Consider the following 24,334-nt stretch of genomic DNA (forward strand, 5'->3'; position numbering starts at 1 on the left):
TAGGTTGCATGACTAAAATTGAGGTAAAGTTTATTTAACCTTCAGTAAAGATTTTATATATCTTTTTTTTAAGTAAGCAAATCACTGAGGAATAGAATTTGAATTAAATATTATAATTGTTATAGGTGACATGCTTTATTTCTATTAACTGTTACTCTTTTTTTTTTTATATCTAGCCTATCTGTTAAGATGCCTTAGAAAAAGAACCATGGAGAAGTACGTTAGAGTACAGAAGATTGGAGAAGGTTCATTCGGAAAAGCCATTCTTGTTAAATCTATAGAAGATGGCAGACAGTATGTTATCAAAGAAATTAACATCTCAAGCGTAAGTATATTTTTTGTTTGGTCATCCAAGTAGAAGTCTGGTTACAAGAGAGAATAAAAAAATATATGGCAATGCAGGACCTAAAGTGAAAGACTGCCGTAATCGCAGAGAGAACCACTAATTTCAGAAGAGTCTGTAAATCCTTTCAGATTTTTTTCTGTGATGTGTGCTCATGTTTATGTGTTTAAAAAAGATACCTCACCTACTGTTCTGTGACTTAATCTGGTTTGAACATCTTAAAATGTTTTTGTTATATTTGTGCCTTCAACTTATTCTTTTTAACTTCTAGCTATGTTTTAGTATTTGGGCTTTGCTTCATTGGTAGCATTATTATTATTTTTTAAATATTTATTTATTTGGTTGCACCAGGTCTTAGTTGCGGCAGGCGGGCTCCTTAGTTGCAGCTTGCGGGCTCCTTAGTTGCGGCTTGCGGGCTCCTTAGTTGCGGCTTGCGGGCTCCTTAGTTGCGGCGTGCATGTGGCATCTAGCTCCCTGAGCAGGGTTTGAACCCAGGCCCCCTGCATTGGGAGCACGGAGTCTTATCCACTGCGCCACCAGGGAAGTCCCGGTAGCATTATTTTTAACCACTCTCTTTTTGATGGACTTTTATGTTGTTTATTTACTTAATTTACTATTTTCTTTTTTCCTTCTATTTAAGATGTCCAGTAAAGAAAGGGAAGAATCAAGGAGAGAAGTTGCAGTGCTGGCAAACATGAAGCATCCAAATATTGTCCAGTATAGAGAATCATTTGAAGGTCAGATAAGTTTTGCAAGAGCGCTCAAAAGAACTCCTAAGCCTTATGACAACTGTTGTATACTTCCCTTTTAAGGATCTTTTTGTGAATTATTCTCAGGAAGAGAAGTATATTATTTCTGCTTCAGGACACATGCATTTTAGACATAGGAGGAACAGTCATTTACACCTTTTTAAACTAAACTTCTTTTAAGTGCTACCATCACTGCCACTGAGAAAATGTTCTGATTTTAGAAAGTATCCTGCTTGAGAGTGTTCTCAGGTTCTTAAAATATTATAAAGTATTGCTGTTTTGGAAATATCTACCGTCATATTTGGTAATGCAGGAACTAAGATAAGACAAAGCTTCTCTAAAGGCAGGAAAAGGTGGTTTATTATAGTCATTCCCATTATCGTAAACCTGTGTCAGTTGCAAAATAGAAAGATAATCTAGATTGAAAGTAAAAGATAGTTTAAATGACCATTTCAGTGTCGCATTACATACTAGTTTCAGCAGCTGAATTAAAGTATCCTTGTTCCCAAATAAACTTGGTATCTATTAAAGTAGAACATGCTTTTAGAAAGTATATGGATCATTGACACCTTATGCCATAAAGTACTCAGTTTATTTGTTTTATGATGGCAGTGAAATGAGGCTTTATAGCTCATGTGAAAGAGTTCAATGTTAACCATCTCTTCTTTCTCAGGACCTTGAATTTCCTTTATTTATCTTTCCCTTAGCATCTGTCTTTTAGTTTCTTTCTTCTTTCATCACCAAGATTTTACTATTTCAAGGTAAAAGGTTTGAATGTATGTCAACACATATTCTATCAGACGTTTTGTATTTATGTTGAATGCTTCACCTAGAAACATCTGAATGATTCAAAAGGGATAGCATGTTCTTTAAATAAGGTTATATTATTACTGGCGTTTAGTTTTAAAGGAGTAAACGGTCATGGTAAACATACTCAGGAGTGCAGACATGCATGAACCCCAAGCTCTCTGTTCCTCCCACTCATTCTCATTCCCTAGGGGTAAGCAATGTGAATAATTCCACGTTGATTCCTTACTGTACTTTCTGTGCCTGTGTGGAACAAGCATATGTGTGTAGCCTTTGATGTTTAAAAACAAGTGGGATCGTATCTATGTAAGTCTGCATCTAGTTCTTTTCACTTTGTCTCTCATGGGTATCTTTCCATGTCACTGTGTATTGATGCACCCCATTTTTTACAACTTTCTTGTAACATCTGCAGTGTTTTCCCATGCACTTTATGGCTGTATCGCAATTTGTTTAGCCTCTTTTCTGTTATGGATACTTAGGTTGTATTTAGTGTTTCACTGTTACAGATAGTGTTGCACTGGACGTCCTTGTACAGGTGTCTGTGTACTGTGGCAGTCTTTTAGGAGTGGAGTTCTTAGACTAAAGGGCATGAGAGTTCCTTTTTCTCACAAGCTCTCCACCCTGGCCTATAAGTTCATTCTCAGATTTATAAGATGTAGTTTCATCTGGTGATTCTATACATTTGGTATAGAATTTGGTCCCTGTTGCTGCCTCACCTGAGCCATCTTCTCATTTTAATCATGTAGCTCTTTGGACCTGTTAGTTTCTCATAGAGCTTCTGGGAGCTCTGAAACACAAATATTTAATTTTTCTCTAAAATGATTAAAAATAACTTACATATGTGAACATTTTAAATCTCTCAATTTTTAAAAATAAGCAAGTTGGTTAAAAAGGTGAAAATTTTGATGTTATTTTGAATGTCTGCCATGAAAGGTGAGGAAATTAGTGTCTTTACAGTGCCTCCCCACTGATATTTGTTCATCTTGACAGGGTAAAAATATTTAATAATTATCTTTTGTTCTGAAATTATAGTTCTTAGAGTTTTTTGGCCTTGGTTCTGTATTTAGACAGGTTCAATTCTTATTGTTAGTTCTTTTAGAACTTAGATACCCCTTTCCAGAGATACTTGAATTTATCTCCAACTTTTCTGGATTTCATCAATTTTTTTTCATGATGAGCTTATGGATGCTGTATTCCCTCAATGCAGTTACTGTTTGCATTTCTGAGAGTGTCTAACTGATGCTTTTATACGTGAATAAGTATCTTTGATGACCCCTTTTCCCTTACAAGCACATTATGTCTTCTGGCATTGAATGTTTCTGTAGAAAAGTTTGAGTTCAGCATAAAGCTTCTCCTCTTGAAGGTAATTTACTTTATCTTTCCTCAATGCTCAAAGGATTCTTTCTTTAGAATTGAAATTCACCAGAATATGGCTTAGTATTAATAATTCTGATTCTGTCTCTCTTGGAACATTTTGTACCCTTTCTGCCTGCAGATTCTAGTTTTTCTTTGTTTCAGGAAAGTTTTCATTTCACTATTTTAAAAATATCCATATATACCTTAAAATAAGGAAAAATATTCCAAAGTTTGTTTGTCATAAAGTTGTCTTAGCTTGCAGATGAATTCTTTCTTATAAAATCTCTTGTATTACAGGATGTGCTCTCAAATTTTAAAATTCATTGAATAACAAAGTGGGTTTGGGGAGAAAACTTCACTGAGTTAGTTTTGAGTGCTTATAGAGGCCCTCAGGCAGAATCAGTTTTAAAAAGAGGCATCAAAGAAATTTAATACTGATGTCATAATTGCAGATATTAGATACTGTTGTAAGTCTTCTAAAGTCACTTAAAAGGCAGTATGGTTATGTTGTGACAATCGTGCATATGAACTCTCTAGGATGATTTTTTTAAAGTCCCAATATTACACGTATGGGAATTAGGACATAGAAAAAATTCCACTGACAACATAAACAGATTTTAAAAGTGCTCTCTTTCAGTTAGCTTAAAAGGAAATGAAGATCATGTGTATCGGGAAAACATAGGTGAATCAATAAAAGACATTTATATTGATGACAGATGTGAAAAATTTTGATAAAATTGTTTTGTAAAACTAGAGAGTGGGGAGAAAACAGTATTTCCAGGTATATAAATGTATAATTAGATTATATTAAATATTATAATTAGACACTTTTTGTCTATATTCCTAACATTTTAAAATTTTTTAAAATTTGATCTTATCATTGAGAAAGTGTTGTGTCACTGTATATTGGGGTATCTGTGTTACACAGTTTTGTTTTCTCTACTGTTATTCATATATTGCTCTCTGTTTTTAGTTGTCTCTAGCTATCACCTTCTAATTGCTTTCATTCTTTTGTTTGTATTTTCCTACAATCTATGTTTTTTTAACCTCATAAGTTTGTTTTACTTCTTACTGTTGCAAAAGTAGTTTGTATATCTTTAATGGAAGCTTTTCAGTCTTACTTATGGAGCTTGTGTTGGCATTCACCTTGTTCCCCATTGGTGTTGCCAAAATCTAACTTCTCTATGTACTTGAAGAAAGCTTTTCTTTGAGGCTAAATTTGGATTGCTTTTTGCTGCAGGTACAGAAAATCTGGCCAGTACTGGCTTAAGGGAGAAAGACATTTAATGATCTCACCTGACAGGAAGTCTTAAAGATGCGTGGTCCTGTGTATAGGGGTATATGGTAGGGTTAGGCTCTGTCTGATTTCTACTCTGACATCCTTAATAGGCACGTTTTTAAGCCTAATGCTGTCGCCTTGTCCTGAGAAGACACTTTGCAACTCCAGGCAGCGCCTGCATCCAAAAGATGCCAAAAGCAGGGGCAAGGGCAGCACCGGCAGCTCTGCTCTTGTCTGTTCCTGTGACCAGACGAGCCAGTGCTTTCTCAGAAGCCACTGGTCAGACTTCCTCTTAGATCTTAGTGACCGAAACGGGGTCAGTGACCACCTCTAACTGTAGGGGAGACTGGGAATTAGGGAATCTGGGATTTTTTTCAGCTTCTCAAGTGAGAGGCGACGAAGGGAGCAAAGTGTTAGAATTACAGGGTTCGCGGGCCAGCAGCGCGTGCTTCGCTGAGTGGTCGTGGTTCGTGTCCTCTCGTAAACTCTCGGTCGTTTTCTAACATGCCTTGAGGCTTTGTCCCTTGCCTTACAGTCTTTTTGCCTCAATTTCAAGCAGTTTCTAGGTGCTCATTATTTTGGGTTTTTTTGGAGGGTGTTTCTTCAGTACTGTGAGCCCATTGGTGATAGGGGTGGTGTCTTATATTTCTGTATCCCTGGCATCTTGTGCAAAGTTCCTGGAACATAGTCGGCACTCAGATGCTTGAATGATCGAAGGAATACAAAACAGATTAGTATTTCTCTTATGCAGAAAAGACTATTCTTTTAACCTTACATTTTAACTAGTATTTATCCCAAAACAAATGATAAATGTGTAAACAGCAAAAAATATAACAGAGCTCAGATATTTTTCTTCAGGATTGCTTCTCCATTTCCTTTCTCAGGTCCTGTTTAACCTTCTCTGTCTCCCTGTCTCTGTGTCTGTCTGTCTGTGTCTCTCACACACAGACACACACACCTTTTTAAAAAAATGTTGTAATGGTTTTATTTAATTTTTGCTACATGCAGATGGTACAGAATTCAAAGGTTACATAACAGTAAAAGATTTGCCTTCTGTTTCTATTTTTGAGTCACTTGTTCTTCCCTCCTGGAGGTACCCACTGTTACCACTATCTTGAGTTTCCCTCCAGAAATGTTCTAAGCGTTAATAAGCATACATAAATCATAGCACACAGTACTTTTTTTTTGCTTTCTGTTTCTCATGCTATGTAAATGGTGACATTCTATGCATGTTTTTCATAAGTAGTAGATTGTACGGTTTTTTGGGGTTTTTTCTTCTCACAGTGATTTCTCACATGTATATTTGGATGATCTTTTCGCATCAATTGTAAAGAGTTATACAGATTCTTAATCAGCTCATTGATGTAGGTTCCCAACCCCGGGCACGTTGGAAGCAGTGTATCCAAGGTGCATGTGAGCACTGCGAGTAACAAGACCACCACCCAAGGTGCCGGAGCAAGGCCATCAGCACAAGGCAGCACGGGAAGTGCACTCTGGGAAGGCTGTTCCTTGAGCTGTGATAGGTGATATTGGCCGCTCTTCCTTACCTGGGAAGAGGCAGTGTGGTCTTAGTCCTGTGGAAGAGTGAGGGCGGAGAGAAGGATTGGAAGTGTTCTTCTCGTCCTGTCTACCCCAGGAAGGGTCATGGAAGTCTTTTATCCTGTGGACTGAGGCATACAGGTGATTAGGAAGTGCCCCATCTTCATGTTCGTTCACAGATTATACATCACTACAAAGAGAGCTCTAGGGGAGTAGAGACTGTCTCACTGCTGAGTCCTGACAGTTCATCGCAGCGTCTGTTACTGTGTTTGTTTCACAGGTAATCAAGTGGATGAAATAAAGCTGGAAAGTAATGGTCAGCTAAAAACCAAGCTTACCCATCTCTGACAAATGAGTGGAAAAATGTGATTTTTATAGTTGACGTTTAAGGAAATATATATTAAATGAAAGCAACTATATCTGTCTGCATTTTGTCCATATTGCAGAGATGTTTATGTCAGTGTGGATAATGGGATGGTGTATTCTTGGCAGAAAAGTCACTCATGATGGAGTTGCCTGTTAACCCGTTACCGCACAGTCTGTACGACCAGTAAACCTTGACTTTGCACTTCAATTCTTCTGGCTGTGGTTCTGTTTTTAGTTTAGTGGAATGTATTTAATTAATTGCTGCTTTTTAGTAAACCTTTAGGTACCTTTAATGTAGCTATACTTTTGATGTACATTTTCAAAAATGGACTGTAACGTTTATATTTTGTAGAAAATGGCTCTCTCTACATAGTGATGGATTACTGTGAAGGAGGGGATCTGTTTAAGCGCATAAATGCCCAGAAAGGCGTTTTGTTTCAAGAGGACCAGGTGAGTTAGCACGTGGGAGACTGGGCTCTTACTCCTAAGTGTTGTTGAGAATTCATTCAGTGCTTGTTTGTTTGTACTACGAGTGTTAACTGGATGCCTACTCCAGCTCTCGTGACCTCCCTCCTGAGTTCAGGTCCCGTCTCGTTTCCGTCTGTGGCGATGCTGCTGTGTGTGTCGTATACGTCGTGTCCTCTGTGTGTGTGTGTGTGTGTGTGTGTGTGTGTGTGTGTGTGTAAGTATATTTTTATGCGGGTAGCTGATTGATTACTCTGTATGCTGTCAATCGGCTTACTGCCGCCTTATCTTCTTAGAATGTGGCTTTGCAGGTAACTCCAGCTGTAGAAGCCTTGCCCTACAACTGCGTGAAATCCAGTCTTCGTTTTGATTTCAAGGATCTCTAAAATATGAGCTATTCTACGTACGCAGTCTTGTTTCCTGTTCCCTAGTGTGCACCCTTTTTCATCGATGTACCAGATGTTTATCGCGCATTCATTTTGTGGTTGGCACTGGGACATAGGTTTATACCTCTCATTCTTCTTCCTGTGTATTTATTCTGATTATTTATTTTATTTTGGTAATACCTTCTCCCCCGCACCCCTGACTCTCTGTTACTAATATTTTACCATTTTTAAAAAAACTCAGCTCAAGTCCCAGCCTCTTCTTTAGATTTTCCATAGGTACTCTGATTTTCCATGATCTTTTCTTTCTCTGAATTCCTATTGCATTTCTCATGATCACCCATCCTTAATTTTAATTGCAGGCTATTACGTAGGAGAATGGAGGGAGCTCTGTGCTAGGAGTGTTGCATTTGTTGTCTCTCTTAATTCTTAAAACCCCCTGTGAATTTGCGTACTGTAGTCTTCTCTATTTAATAGGTGAGAAATCTAAGGTTAAGTAGCTTGCCCAAAATCACAGTTAGTGTTTGAACCTACCCCTATCTAACAGCAGAGTTTATAAAATGTTCTTTTTACAAACTTAAATTGTAAAATTATTCAGAGGTTTGGAGATGGAAAGCCGTCTTCCCGCGCTGTTCTGTCCCTGGGATTACCACTGCTTTTGGTTTGGTGTGCTTTCTTTTTCATATTGAACACACACGTGTATACACTGAGACATGCGTATTCAGAAATGGGATAGTATACACACCATGCTCTGTCTTGCTTTTGTCGCTTAAAAATTATCTTGATTACTTTGACATGTCGGTCCATATAGGTCAGTTGTATAAGGTTTTGTTTTGGTTTTTTGGCCATGCCATATGCAGGATTTTAGTTCCCCAGCCAGGGATCAAACCCACGCCCCCTGCAGTGGAAGCTCGGAGTCCTAACCACTGGACCGCCAGGGAAGTCCCGAGATCAGTTGCATTAGTTTTAAGAGCTGCATTATATTCCATTCCAGCAAAGCCCTTGCTTTGTTTCTTTTCACTTCCTACTCATTTCTGTTCCACTCCCCTCTATCCTTAGGCAGACTTTCCAGTGTCTTTAATCAATATCTCTGTCTATGTTTGCAAAATAGCCATCATTGTTTTGTATACATGTATTTTTAAATGTGTACCTGTTGTATTATATCTCATTCAGTTTTACTTTTCCCCTAAGGACTGTTTCTGATCCATCCGTTTTGCTGTCTGTACATCTGTTGTTTCTAGCTCCGACCTAATAGTCCATGGGATTCCTCCCAGTCTACACTCACCTTTAGCGCATTGTGCACCCTTGTTAATGTACTCTGAATAATGTCACATTAGAGTTGTTTCCCCGAGCAGGTTGTAATTTACTGTAGAGCGGAGACCCCAGTCTGCTTATGTCAGGGTACTGAGGAAGGCTGCGTCTGTGGTAGCACCGCCTAGGCACAATTCATCAGCTGATTGATAACGTCATACAGATGGGGACTTTGAGGGTCTTGGCAGCAACTCGGAGATATGGTAGGATGAGAGCTTGAGTTAAAAGTACTATCGAGTAGGGTAGTGTGGTATTCCTCAAGCTTTCCTTACCTCATGTTCCACAATTAAGCCTACTAGGCAGAGCACAAAACTTGGAGTGAGAAGACTTGGGTTTGAGTGCTTGTCCTACTTATCAGCTTGGTAATTATGTTTGCAAGTTACTTAACTGCTTTGTGACTTTACATCCTCATTCGGTAGTAGGGATATTCCTACCAGGTAGCCGACGGTACTGTTGTGGTGCAGGTCAGATAGTAATGTTTGTTTGTGTACAAAGTGCTATTTTTTTATTACAGTTTTATCTGATATATTCCATTGCTTATGCTTATTTTTATTCTTTTGTCTCTTTTGGACTTTAAAATGCTTGCTGTTAAATTCTGTAACATTATACTGTAAAGTACATTGATAGTCTATGGATTTAGTTTAGTTTTGTGTTTTAAATTTATTTATTTATTTATTTATTTTTGGTCTTCGTTGCTGCACGCAGGCTTTCTCTAGTTGTGGCGAGCGGGGGCTACTCTTCGTTGTGGTGCGCAGGCTTCTCATTGCTGTGGCTTCTCTTGTTGCGGAGCACAGGCTCTAGGCGTGTGGGCTTCAGTAGTTGTGGCACGTGGGCTCAGTAGTTGTGGCTCATGGGCTCTAGAGCACAGGCTCGGTAGTTGTGGCACAGGGGCTTAGTTGCTCCACGGCCTGTGGGATCTTCCCGGACCAGGGCTCGAACCTGTGTCCCCTGCATTGGCAGGTGGATTCTTAACCACTGAGCCACCAGGGAAGCCCTATGAATTTGGTTTTACTGTTGGATAAATATTCTTAATACATAATGTTATATATGTGTGTGTGTGTACATATATCTTTCTTGTAATCCTAGAAATTATGGAGATTTACTCTAGTTTTTTTGTCCATCTCTGAGATTATTCCATATAAACAATAAAAATTTGGTAAGTCTTTCTTTTAAGTTAATAGCATTTTTTCCTACCCTTCAAAATGACAAGTATTGTTAGCCTATTTAGAATGGTAATTATTTACACAAAAACAACCTGCTACTCTCTGGGCTTTGAAGCAGGAAAACAGAGGTCAGAGGCCATTTTTGCTGTAGGCTGTAGGTTGAAATCAGTCTGAGATGGTTTTGTTCCATCTCTAGAAGGAAGTGGGAGCAGAGACGTGTGAGAGAAGGAAATTCTCCAACTGCTCAAGCCATTCTCTTCAGTGATACTTCCTTGTTTGCATCTTTACTAGAAAAAAAGCTCGTCAAGTTAGGAAGCAAGTTGACTAAGTCTGTGACTTTTAATCAGTAGTAAACAATGGTATGAACTAAGTACATTCTGCTGAACAATCCTTGGATGGCCTTTCCCCACGTAGATATTAAAAAGATGTGCCACTGACTATTTTTGGCTTATTTCTAAGTGTTGGATAAATTTTCTGATAGTCTCCTCTTCTGATAATTTCCAAATGTATGTTCTTTTAAAAGAAAGTTTGGTCTCGTAGGGTTGGCCCTAATATTTAGGTGCAGTCAGAGTGTTAATTAGGCATATAGACTTCCTTGAGTTTGCTCTGAAAATCCAGAGCCTTATAAAATTGAGCAACTATGCAGCTACTAAGGCCACAGAATTGATTTCTGTCCAGAAGTTTTCATAAGGAATCTTAGATTGGATTTTTTAAAATATTATTTCTTCTTCTATCCCAAGGCCAGGAAACCAAGCCCAGTACATTTTCCACCGAATTTCACCTGCAGTACCTATTAATTTGGGTGATTTTCTTTCTTCTTGAGGGTTTTCAGATTTGCCAAGGTTTTTGGCTACTACTAAATGACCTTGCCACCTGTGATGCTGAGACCTTGTAAGTCAGGCACTAGGCCAGTTCCCTGGTGGCACAGTGTAGGAATTGGCTCTGTGTGTATTTGTTAGCAGCAGGCTTGTCATAACTGATTGAATGAAAATCATCCTCACATAAAACAGTCCAGGTATGGCTTTGGTTGCACAATTGATTTGTGTAGTTATATTCTGGTAAAAAGGAGTGTACATTCTTATTGAACCAATGAAAATTACAATATTCCTGAAAAGTAAAACTCAGTAAAACTATTTCTAAATTCTGAATGGGTCAATGAGAAGCAGATAATCATTTTAAGATGTTATATTTCAGTCTAGAAAAGCATAATTTACTAAATTGAGAGTAGAGATAGCTTAAGAAGAGAAAGAAAAGGACTTCATATGTTCATTAAGTATAGAAGGATGGAACATTAAAAATATATGTATAATACCAGTAGTATTCCAAACAAATAGACACAATTAAATTTCATTTAATTCAGTTCATTCAGTCCTAGTAATTCTTACCATGCTGGGTTTTGGGTGAGTCTGCTTTTATGATGTATATCAGCTTCTGGACTGAAAAAGCCTTAGGAATATTGACTCAGTCCATTGTTCAGCGTCAGCAGTGTCAGCTCAGAAGCCTGTACTCAATCAAGAGTGTGTTTTTTGAGGTGTCATTAGTTCAGTGTTCCTAGTACAGTCCTTTCCAGGAGCCTTCTGGTCATCGAGAAGCAAAGGCCTGTTTGATAATGAGACTGAAAGGCTGTAGTTAATTTCTTACAGTAACCAATAGTAGAATACAGTTCTCCATAGGGGTATTTGATACGGGCTTGATGAATATTTTCCCTAAGGGTAAAAACGGACAGCAAAGTCATTGACAATTCTCTGGGACCTCCCATAAAGCATGCATTTTCTGAAATATTTATATTAATAATATTTTACATATACAAACTTAACCTACAAAATGCTGAGCATCTTTTGTTGATTTGGTAAGTCTTCCCATGCAGCTCTTATAAAAATGTTGAGCTAACTAATACACATGGTGAGAGGTAGCCTAGAATTTTTATTTTATTTTTTCTAAATTTAGGATCTAATCTTGGGAAGGAAAGATTACAGAGTTGTCAGAGATTTGGTCACTTGATTAAGAGACGGTTTTGGGTACCTGAAAAGTAATATTTGGTTACCTATTTAATCAAAGAGATAACGTATTTTAAAATAAATACAGATGGAGAAGATTCTGGGAAGATAGTAGAGTAGGAGACGCTAGGAATCTGTCTCCCCATCTGTACAACAATATAGTGGCACAATCTATCGGATGTAACTATTTTGGGTCTCTGGAATCTCTTGAAGCTTTGCAACTTCCAGGGGAAGGCTTGGATAGTAAATTGTGGTTAATTTCAGTCAATTTCACCTCTTAGTTAGGGAGCAGGGGCTACTCATCCCCCACTTCCCAGCACTGAGACATCCAGCTGTGCATGCATCCCAGAAGCAGCTTGCATGCACCTTGTGGGAACCAGGGTGGGCAAACAGGTCCCTGTCCTCCACGTATCAGGGATCTGTGCTCTGATTGTTGATGGCTACTTCAGATCTGGGGGGAAAGAGGTGGGCAGCCATTGTTATTGTTCCTCCCCACTTTGTTGCAAGCCTCTCCCCTTCTGGCTGAAGTGACTTCCAGAGGATTTAAAGGGCCAGCAGCTCTTTTCCCCCCTGCTTCATTTCTCTCTTTTCACCTTTGGGGAGCCATACGTTAAAAACTTAAGGCATTCAAAGCAACCACAGATCTGAGGGAAATTAAAAAGTCACCGTGCATATCCAGAGAAACATGCAGACTCAGAAAAGACCTGAGAGGATTTTAAGTTTGTGCCTCAGGCTGATCTTGGCTCAGAGACAACGTACAACAATCAACAAAAACAGAAACAAAAAAAACAGCAAATGTTGGGGAAGGAGAAGAATCTGATTTCCAGAGGTACCACATTTTTAGATTCAAATGACTACTTTCCAGCAAAAAAAAAGAAGAAACAGGAAGGTATAGCTCATTCATAGGAAAAAAAAAAAAAAAAACTAACAGGAACTGTCCCTGAAAAAGATCTGATGGCAGATATACTAGACAAAGAGTTTAAAACAGCTGTCTTAAAGAGGCTCAAAGCTAAAAGAAGACATGGAGAAAGTCAAAAAAACTATATGAACAAAATAGAAATATCAATAAGGAGATAGAAAATCTAAAAAGAAACCAAAAAAGAAAGTCCGGAGCTGGAAAATACAATAACTAAAATGAAAAATTCATTAGAGAGATTCAAAGGCAGATTTGAACCTTTCCTGAAGAAGAAGACTCTGAACTTGAAGCTAGGACAATGGAAATTATTGAGTCTGAGTAACAGAAAGATAAAAGATTGAAGAAAAAATTAACAGAGCTTAAGGGACCTGTGGGACATTGTCACACAGACCAACATGTGCATCATGGGAAGGAGAAGAGGGAGAGAGGGACAGACAGAGTATTTGAAGAGTTAGTGGCTGAAAAGTTCCCAAATTTGATGAAAGACATGTATACAAACATCCAAGAAACTCAGTGAACTCCCAAGTAGGATGAACTCAAGGAGACCCACACCCAGACACAATATAACCTAACTGCTGAAAGCCAGAGAATCTTTACATCAGCAAGAGGGAAGTGGCTCATCACATACAAGGAATCGTCAGTAAGATTTCCAGCAGATTTCTCAGTGGAAACTTTAGAGGCCAGAAAACACTGGGCTGATATATTCAAAGTGCTAAAAGAAAAAAAGCTATCAACCAGGAATCCTATATCTGGCAAAATTGTCCTTCAGAAATGAGAGACATTTCCAGATAAACAAAAGCTGAAGCTATTTGTTACTACTAGAGTTGCACTGAAAGAAGTGCTAAATGGAGTCTTTCAGATTGAAAGGAAGGGACACTAGACAGTGGCTTGAAGCCATGTGGAGAAATGGAGAGCTCAGTAAAGGTAAATACACAGGCAGTTATAAAAGCTAGAATTGTTACAACAGTGGTTTGTGACTCCCCTTTTTCTACATGATTTTGAGACTAATAAATTTTTTAAAAAGCAATTACTAGTCTAAAAGCTGGTATTGTAACTGGTTTGTAACTCCCCATTTTGTTTTTCTACATGATTTAAGAGACAAATGCACTTTAAAAAATTATTAGTTTTACATTTTGAAACATACAAACAATGTAATTGTACAAAGATGTAATTTGGTGACATCAGCAACTGAAAGAAGTAGGACAGAGATGTAAAGGAGCAGAGTTTTTTTCTTTTCTTTTAATTTAATTTTATTTATTTATTTTTGGCTGCATTGGGTCTTCATTGCTGCGCGCGGGCTCTCTCTAGTTGTGGCGAGGGGGGCCTACTCTACCTTGCAGTGCGCGGGGTTCTCATTGCAGTGGATTCTCTTGTTGCGGAGCACGGGCTCTAGGCACGCGGGCTTCAGTAGTTGTACACGCGGACTCGGTAGTTGTGGCTCGAGGGCTCTAGAGCACAGGCTCAGTAGTTGTGGCGCATGGGCTTAGTTGCTCCGTGGCATGTGGGATCTTCCCGGACCATGGCTCGAACCCGTGTTCCCTGCATTGGCAGGCAGATTCTTAACGACTGCGACACCAGGGAAGCCCAGGAGCAGAGTTTTTACATGTTATTGGAGTTAAGCTGGTACAAGTCCAAATTAGAGTATTGTAGTTTTATGGTATCGAAAGTAATCCCCTTGTTAACACAAAGAAAATAGGTATACACTTTTTGGGTTGACCAAAAAGTGCCTTCAGTTTTTAAGTGAAAATAAAAGACCCATTTTTCATTTTCACCAAGAACTTTATTGAATAACATATACACCATTTTGTTCCACTACCTTCTGCCATTTTTCAGGCAACTTCATAATTCCATCTTCCCACAACTTTTTATCTTTTGGAGCAAAGAACTGTTCCAGGTGCCTTTTACAGTCTTCCAGGGAATTGAAATTTTTTCATTAAGATAATTTTGTAAAGACCAAAATAAATGGAAATCCGCAGGTGCAATGTCTGGTGAATACAACGGATGAATCAGAACTTCCCAGCCAAGCTGTACAGTTTTTGCCTGGTCATCAAAGAAACATATAGTCTTGCATTATCCTGATGGAAGATTATGCGTTTTCTGTTGACTAATTCTGGACTCTTTTCGTCGAGTGCTGCTTTCCGTTGGTCTAAGTGGGAGCAGTACTTTTTGGAATTAATCGTTTGGTTTTTTGGAGGGAGCTCATAATAGACAACTCCCTTCCAATCCCACCATATACACAATATCACCTTCTTCGGATGAAGACCAGCTTTTGGTGTGGTTGGTGGTGGTTTATTTCGCTTGCCCCACTATCTCTTCTTTCCACATTATTGTACAGTATCCTCTTTTCATTGCCTGTCACAATTTGTTTTAAAAAACGGAATGTTTTCATTACATTTAAGTAGAGGAGAATCACCTGTGGAAATACAGTTAAGAAGGTTTTTTCGCTTAACTTATGTGGAACCCGAACATCAAAGCGATTCACATAACCAAGCTGGTGCAAATGATTTTCAGCACTTGATTTGGATATTCTGAGTATGTCGGCTACCTTCCACGTGGTATAATGTTGATTGTTCTCAATTAACGTCTCGATTTTATCGCTATCAACTTCAACTGGTCTCTCCGACAGTGGAGCATCGTCCAGCGAGAACTCTCCACCACGAAACTGTGCAAACTGCTTTTGACATGTCACAGCACCTTCTCCATGCACTGCACAAATCTTTTTTTGCATTTTGGTTGTGTTTTTACCTTTCTGAAATAATAAAACATAATATGCCGAAAATGTTGCTTTTTCTCTTCCATCTTCAATATTAAAATGGCTACACAAAAATTCACCAATTGTGATGTCTTTTTTTAATTGCATGCTGATATGACAGCTGTCATAGACAGTCTAACAAAATTGTTTCAAATGAAGTTAAAGACAGCTAAGTGCTACTAGAGCCATCTTATGGAAAAAACTGAACGAACCTTTTGGCCAACCCAATATATAAAAGTAAATGAGAGGGGCTTTCCTGGTGGCACCATGGTTAAGAATCTGCCTGCTGTGCAGGGGACATGGGTTCGAGCCCTGAGCCAGGAAGATCCCACATGCTGCGTAGCAACTAAGCCTGTGTGCCACAACTACTGAGCCTGTGCTCTAGAGCCTGCAAGCCACAACTACTGAGCCCACGCGCCACAACTACTGAAGCCCACGTGCCTAGAGCCCTGTGCTCTGGAACAGGAGAAGCCACCGCAATGAGAAGCCTGTGCACCGCAACGAAGAGTAGCTCCTGCTTCCCACAACTAGAGAAAGCCGGTGCAAAGCAATGAAGACCCAACGCAGCCAAAGATAAATAAATCAATAAATTTTTTTTAAAAAGTAACTGAGAGATGAATTTAAATGTTTCACAACACAAAAATCAGCTAAGCACAAAGAAGACACTAATGCAGGAAATAGGGGCAAAAGAACCACAAGGCATATAGAAAACAAATAGGAAAGTGACAGAAGTAACTCTCCATATCAGTCATCCTTAAAAAAGGAAGGGAATTCTGACATATACTACAGTGGATTGACCATGAGAATATTATGTTAAGTGAAATAAGCCAGTCACAAAAAGATGAATATTGTATGATTCTATGTTTATGACATACTTAGAGTACTCGAAATCATAGAGACAGAAAGTAGAATAGTGATGTCTAGGGACGAGGGAAAGAGGGGAGTGGGGAGAACTGTTTAACATTTAATGTTTCAGTTTTACAAGATGAAAAGAGTTGTACAGATGGTGATAGTTGTACAACAATATGAATGTACTTAATACCACTGAAGTAGGCACTTAAAAATGGTTAAGATGGTAAATTTTGTGTTCTGTGTATTTTACTACAATTAAAATTTTTTTTAAATATACATGAAGGTAATACAATTATAAGGATCCTTAGCACTCTCATAGGTGAAGAACCTTTGTTCAAAAACAGAAACGATAAAGTCAGTAGAAAGCAGAGAAAATTATTCTGGTGGACCTGGGATATCTGCTTTCTGGGCAAATTACACGGAAGTTAAATAGTAAGTAAGCTCTTATAACCTCTTACAGGCGCTCTAAGATCAATTTACGGTTCTATTATAAAGCCAAGTTCTGTTTTTCCACTAATATAATATTTGGCAGTAAAAGTTTCTCAAAAAAATTTTTACAATGAATAAACATGTCAAAACAGCATACTTTAGTAAATTTTAACACATTTTGTTGCACAAAGAAACCTGAGTTTTGGAGCAGAGAAGGTGGACTGTGGAATTGTTTTAGTGCTCTAAGGCAGTCTATAGTAATGGAAATAACATGTACACATAAAGCTGTAATTCAGACAAGTGTATGATAATTACCATGTGTTTAGTTGGGCTGGCTCAACATTTTATAGCATTGGAATTTGGCAAATAGGAACAAATAGGGACATTCTCTTTTGAGCAAGAGAATGCCATTATCCCAACATTATTTTGTAAATATTAATGTGAGCTAATGTGTTCAAGGAAGTGAAGAGGAGAAGTGGTTAGAAGCAGGCCTGTAATTTAATGCCTTCCCTCCCCTCCAGCCCTGATGTAAGATGGGCTGAACTGGGCAGACAGAGGGAGCACAGACTTTTGTTCATGCCCGCTGTGCCCTCCTCCTCCTCCTCAGAACTTCCCTCTGGAACCTCGTCTTCTGTCAGGTTTTGCTTTATCGCTTCCAGGCTGAGTTGGCTGTTGTCCTCTGTGCTGTCAACACTCAGAGCATCACCTCTGCTGTACTTACTCATCTCCGTCCTGGTCTCTGATGCGGGTCAGCAAACTTGGCCCACGTCTTTGTTTGTAAATAAAGTTTTATTTAAACAGTTCATGCTTATTTGTTTGCGTATAATCTCTGGCTGCATTTATACTACAGTGGCAAATTTAACTTGGGACAGAGACCATAGGGTCTGCAAAACCTAAAATATTTACCCTCTGGCCCTTTACAGAATAAATTTGCTGACTCCTGGTCTGTGAGCTCTTTTATTAACTTTTTTGGCCAATTCCAGCCCATATCAGGTACATTGTTGGTGCTGAATACATTTTTGTCAAATTATAAAGGAGTACAGGTGTGGGAAATATGGTAATGAAAAACAGTAATCTGTAAAACGAGGAATTGCTGGTTCCTAGCATGTGTCCCAGGCGCTCCAGATAGACTGTATAACAAGACTCAACTGAGCTGAATATTCATTTTCTTTTTATACTTTTCCTGACCCCTCCCTGCTGGAGTTAATTGCTCTCTCAGTGCACATTGCTGTTAATAAGACTTGTGCATTTTATTAGGTATTTGTCTAAAAGTGTATTTCTGCCACTGTATGAATGAACTCAGAGAACTATATTTAATTTTTCTACTTACAGCGCCTTATGTGAATATGGAAAGGAACTTAAAATTTGTGTAGTCCTCAGTAAATATCTACTGAACTGAACCGAGAGGGTTGTTTTTTAAAAAAATTTTTTTTAATTAATTTTAGGTTACGTTTTTGTTTGTTTTGTTTGTTTGTTGTTTGTTTTTCAATTTTATTTACTTTTTTATACAGTAGCCTCTTATTAGTCATCAATTTTATACACATCAGTGTATACATGTCAATTCCAGTCGCCTGATTCATCACACCACCATCCCCACCCCCCTGCGGCTTTCCCCCCTTGGTGTCCATACCTTTGTTCTCTACATCTGTGTCTCACCTTCTGCCCTGCAAACCAGTTCATCTGTACCATTTTTCTAGGTTCCACATACATGCGTTAATATACGATATTTGTTTTTCTCTTTCTGACTTATTTCACTCTGTATGGCAGTCTCTAGATCCATCCACATCTCAACAAATGACCCAATTTCGTTCCTTTTTATGGCTGAGTAATATTCCATTGTATTTATGTACCACATCTTCTTTATCCATTCATCTGTCAATGGACATTTAGGTTGCTTCCATGACCTGGCTATTGTAAATAGGGCTGCAGTGAACATTGGGGTGCATGTGTCTTTTTGAATTATGGTTTTCTCTGGGCATATGCCCAGTACTGGGATTGCTGGATCATAAGGTAATTCTATTTTTAGTTTTTTAAGTAACCTCTGTACTGTTCTCCATAGTGGCTGTATCAATTTACATTCCCACCAAAAGTGCAAGAGGGTTCCCTTTTATCCACACCCTCTCCAGCATTCGTTGTTTGTAGATTTTCTGATGATGCCCATTCTAACTGGTGTGAGGTGATACCTCATTGTAGTTTTGATTTGCATTTCTCTAATAATTAGTGGCATTGAGCAGCTTTTCATTTGCTTCTTGGCCATCTGTATGTCTTCTTTGGAGAAATGTCTATTTAGGTCTTCTGCCCATTTTTGGATTGGGTTGTTTGTTTCTTTATTATTGAGCTGCATGAGCTGTTTATATATTTTGGAGATTAATCTTTTGTCCATTGATTCGTTTGCAAATATTTTCTCCCATTCTGAGGATTGTCTTTCCGTCTTGTTTATGGTTTCCTTTGCTGTGCAAAAGCTTTGAAGTTTCATTAGGTCCCATTTGTTTACTTTTGTTTTTATTTCCATTACTCTAGGAGGTGGATCAAAAAAGATCTTGATGTGATTTATGTCAAAGAGTGTTCTTCCTATGTTTTTCTCTAAGAGTTTTATAGTGTCCGGTCTTACATTTAGGTCTCTAATCCATTTTGAGTTTATTTTTGTGTTTGGTGTTAGGGAGTGTTCTAATTTCATTCTTTTACATGTAGCTGTCCAGTTTTCCCAGCACAACTTATTGAAGAGACTGTCTTTTCTCCATTGTATATCCTTGCCTCCTTTGTCATAGATTAGTTGACCATAGGTGTGTGGGTTTATCTCTGGGCTTTCTATCTTGTTCCATTGATCTATGTTTCTGTTTTTGTGCCAGTACCATATTGTCTTGATTACTGTAGCTTTGTAGTATAGTCTGAAGTCAGGGAGCCTGATTCCTCCAGCTCCGTTTTTTTCCCCTCAAGACTGCTTTGGCTATTCGGGGTCTTTTGTGTCTCCATACAAATTTTAAGATTTTTTTTGTTCTAGTTCTGTAAAAATGCCATTGGTAATTTGATACGGATTGCATTGAATCTGTAGATTGCTTTGGGTAGTATAGTCATTTTCACAATGTTGATTCTTCCGATCCAAGAACATGGTATATCTCTTCATCTGTTTGTATCATCTTCAGTTTCTTTCATCAGTGTCTTATAGTTTTCTGCATACAGGTCTTTTGTCTCCCTAGGTACGTTTATTCCTAGGTATTTTATTCTTTTTGTTGCAGTGGTAAATGGGAGTGTTTCCTTAATTTCTCTTTCAGATTTTTCATCATTAGTGTATAGGAATGCAAGAGATTTCTGTGCATTAATTTTGTATCCTGCAACTTTACCAAATTCATAGATTAGCTCTAGTAGTTTTCTGGTGGCATCTTTAGGATTCTCTATGTATAGTATCATGTCATCTGCAAACAGTGACAGTTTTACTTCTTCTTTTCCAATTTATATTCCTTCTATTTCTTTTTCTTCCCTGATTGCTGTGGCTAGGACTTCCAAAACTATGTTGAATAATAGCGGTGAGAGTGGACATCCTTGTCTTGTTCCTGATCTTAGAGGAAATGCTTTCAGTTTTTCACCATTAAGAATGATGTTGGCTGTGGGTTTGTCGTATATGGCCTTTATTATGTTGAGGTAGGTTCCCTCTATGCCCACTTTCTGGAGAGTTTTTTATCATAAATGGGTGTTGAATTTTGTCAAAGCTTTTTCTGCATCGATTGAGATTATCATGTGGGTTTTATTCTTCAATTTGTTAATATGGTGTATCACATTGATTGATTTGCGTATATTGAAGAATCCTTGCATCCCTGGGATAAATCCCACTTGATCATGGTGTATGATCCTTTTAATGTGTTGTTGAATTCTGTTTGCTAGTATTTTGTTGAGGATTCTTGCATCTATATTCATCAGTGATATTGGTCTGTAATTTTCTTTTTTTGTAGTATCTTTGTCTGCTTTTGGTATCAGGGTGATGGTGGCCTCATAGAATGAGTTTGGGAGTGGAACCCTCCTCTGCAGTTTTTTGGAAGAGTTTGAGAAGGATGGGTGTTAGCTCTTCTCTAAATGTTTGATAGAATTCACCTGTGAAGCCATCTGGTCCTGGACTTTTGTTTGTTGGAAGATTTTTAATCACAGTTTCAATTTCATTACTTGTGATTGGTCTGTTCATATTTTCTATTTCTTCCTGGTTCAGTCTTGGAAGGTTATCCCTTTCTAAGAATTTGTCCATTTCTTCCAGGTTGTCCATTTTTTTGGCATAGAGTTGCTTGTAGTAGTCTCTTTGGATGCTTTGTATTTCTGTGGTGTCTGTTGTAACTTCTCCTTTTTCATTTCTAATTTTATTGATTTGAGTCCTCTCCCTCTTTTTCTTGATGAGTCTGGCTAATGGTTTATCAATTTTGTGTATCTTCTCAAAGAATCAGCTTTTAGTTTTATTGATCTTTGCTATTGTTTTCTTTGTTTCTATTTCATTTATTTCTGCTCTGATCTTTACAATTTCTTTCCCTCTGCTAACTTTGGGTTTTGTTTGTTCTTCCTTCTCTAGGTCCTTTAGGTGTAAGGTTAGATTGTTTATTTGAGATTTTTCTTGTTTCTTGAGGTAGGCTTGTATAGCTATAAACTTCCCTCTTAGAACTGCTTTTGCTGCATCCCATAGGTTTTGGATCGTCGTGTTTTCATTGTCATTTGTCTCTAGGTATTTTCTGATTTCCTCTTTGATTTCTTCAGTGATCTCCTGGTTATTTAGTAACGTATTGTCTAGCCTCCATGTGTTTGTGTTTTTTACGTTTTTTTTCCCTGTGATTCATTTCTAATCTCATAGCATTGTGGTCAGAAAAGATGCTTGATATGATTTCAGTTTTCTTAAATTTACTGAGGCTTGATTTGTGACCCAAGATGTGATCTATTCTGGAGAATGTTCCATGTGCACTTGAGAAGAAAGTGTAATCTGCTGTTTTTGGATGGAATGTCCTATAAATATCAATTAAATCTATGTGGTCTATTGTGTCATTTAAAGCTTCTGTTTCCTTATTTATTTTCATTTTGGATGATCTGTCCGTTGGTGTAAGTGAGGTGTTAACGTTCCCCACTATTATTGTGTTAGTGTCGATTTCCTCTTTTATGACTGTTAGCAGTTGCCTTATGTATTGAGGTGCTCCTGTGTTGGGTGCATATATATTTATAATTGTTATATCTTCTTCTTGGATTGATCCCTTGATTATTATGTAATGTCCTTCCTTGTCTCTTGTAACATTCTTTATTTTAAAGTCTATATTATGTGATATGAGTATTGCTACTCCAGCTTTCTTTTGATTTCCATTTGCATGGAATATCTTTTTCCATCCCCTCACTTTCAGTCTGTATGTGTCCCTTGGTCTGAAGTGGGTCTCTTGTAGACAGCATATATATGGGTCTTGTTTTTGTATCCATTCAGCGAGCCTGTGTCTTTTGGTTGGAGCATTTAATCCATTCACATTTAAGGTAATTATCAACATGTATGTTCCTATGACCGTTTTCTTAATTGTTATGGATTTGTTTTTGTAGGTCCTTTTCTTTTCTTGTGTTTCCCACTTAGAGAAATTCCTTTAGCATTTGTTGTAGACCTGGTTTGGTGGTGCTGAATTCTCTTAGCTTTTGCTTGTTTGTAAAGCTTTTGATTTCTCCATCAACTCTGAATGAGATCCTTGCTGGGTAGAGTAATCTTGGTTGTAAGTTCTTCCCTTTCATCACTTTAAGTATATCATGCCACTCCATTCTGGCTTGCAGAGTTTCTGCTGAGAAATCAGCTGTTAACCTTATGGGAGTTCCCTTGTATGTTATTTGTCGTTTTTCCCTTGCTGCTTTCAATAATTTTTCTTTGTCTTTAATTTTTGCCACTTTGATTACTATGTGTCTCGGCGTGTTTCTCCTTGGGTTTATTCTGTATGGGACTCTCTGCGCTTCCTGGACTTGGGTGGCTATTTCCTTTCCCGTGTTAGGGAAGTTTTCGACTATAATCTCTTCAAATATTTTCTCTGGTCCTTTCTCTCTCTCTTCTCCTTCTGGGACCCCTATAATGCGAATGTTGTTGCGTTTAATGTTGTCCCAGAGGTCTCTTAGGCTGTCTTCATTTCTTTTCATTCTTTTTTCTGTATTGTGTTCCGCGGCAGTGAATTCCACCATTCTGTCTTCCGGGTCACTTATCCATTCTTTTGCCTCAGTTATTCTGCTATTGATTCCTTCTAGTGTAGTTTTCATTTCAGTTATTGTATTGGTCATCTCTGTTTGTTTGTTCTTTAATTCTTCTAGGTCTTTGTTAATCATTTCTTGCATCTTCTCGATCTTTGCCTCCATTCTTTTTCTGAGGTCCTGGATCATCTTCACTATCATTATTCTGAATTCTTTTTCTGGAAGGTTGCCTATCTCCACTTCATTTAGTTGTTTTTCTGGGGTTTTGTCTTGTTCCTTCATCTGGTACATAGCCCTCTGCCTTTTCATCTTGTCTGTCTTTCTGTGAATGTGGTTTTTGTTCCACAGGCTTCAGGATTGTAGTTCTTGCTTCTCAACTTAATCTCTTTTAAGGCTAAGTGCGCATATGCCAACATTAGCAGCCTGAATCTTAAAATACCTCTTTGTTCTGTAAAAGAAACTAGCGTTCAGAGCCTGGCAGGATGGTTCTCTGGGACATTAGTGTGCCATCTTCTTGGACTCTCTGCTCTCCGAATAAAGTTGTTATCCCTTGTCTCCCATTTCATTGGCCTGCTAGCATTGGAGGGTCTCCTGCAGAGGCAGGCAGTGGCTGTGGCTCACAGTGGGGACAAGGACACTGGAAGCAGAAGTTCTGGGAAGTACTCCTTGGCATGAGCCCTCCCAGAGTCTCTAATTTTAGGTTACTTTAATGTAACGTTTGTTCTTTAAAAAAAATACTGAAGAGAGAAGAATAAAAAGTAAAGCTTGTTACTTGCCTTTTATTCATTCTTCTGAAAATCTACTTCCCTGAAGAAGACACTGTTAACTGATGGGTAGCTGTCCTTCTGTGCACCCTCCCTACACACAGCACACAGTTGTAAACAATTATACAGAGTTCTGGTGTGTTATAGACAGAAAGAGACTTAAAAAAAGGAGTGTGCTCTGCATACCGTGCTGTGACTTTCTTCTTTTCCCTTCACGGTGTACGTACACAGAAGTACTTCCTTCTTCCCAGTGGCTGCATAGAATTCTAGTGATACCAATTGTGATATTTTACCAGGCCCTTGATGATGTTTAGGTGGACGAACAATCCTGGAGTACACATCCTTGTACATATTCTTTTGTATTTGTGACATTTTATCTGTAGGATAAATTTGAAATTTCAGTTGCTCTTTCAAATGGTATGTGAATTTAAAATTTTTACCAAGTAACTGTAATTAACTTTCTCACAAACAGGGTATGCAAAGACTTATTTCCTCACATTCTGGCCAACATTGTTTATCACTTCATCTTTGTCAGGTTACAGTGGTATCTTGTTTAATTGCTATTTTTTTAATTTGGTGGGAAATTAGTATTTGGTTTATGTGTTTATTGTCTTATGTTTCCTCTGTCATTTGCCTTTCCCATCTTCTGTCCACTTCTTATTTTGGCTGCCATGTTTTTCTCAGTGATGTTG

General features: G+C 38.2%; 1 protein-coding gene across 12 annotated transcripts in view; it reads left to right on the forward strand.

The window, feature by feature from the left end:
- Positions 1–24,334, forward strand: part of NEK1 (NIMA related kinase 1) — a 223,059-nt gene that overhangs the window by 35,149 nt on the left and 163,576 nt on the right. For all 12 annotated transcript variants that reach the window (XM_082468835.1, XM_082468834.1, XM_082468832.1 and 9 more), the window contains 3 exons: positions 177–325; positions 984–1,080; positions 6,792–6,889. In XM_082468835.1, coding sequence (XP_082324961.1) covers positions 209–325; positions 984–1,080; positions 6,792–6,889 — 312 coding nt within the window. In that variant the 5' untranslated portion in view covers positions 177–208. The remainder of the gene's footprint in view (positions 1–176; positions 326–983; positions 1,081–6,791; positions 6,890–24,334) is intronic.

The sequence above is a fragment of the Balaenoptera physalus genome, assembly GCF_965194825.1.
Source record: "Balaenoptera physalus genome assembly, chromosome: 7".
Classification (NCBI taxonomy): Eukaryota; Metazoa; Chordata; class Mammalia; order Artiodactyla; family Balaenopteridae; genus Balaenoptera; species Balaenoptera physalus.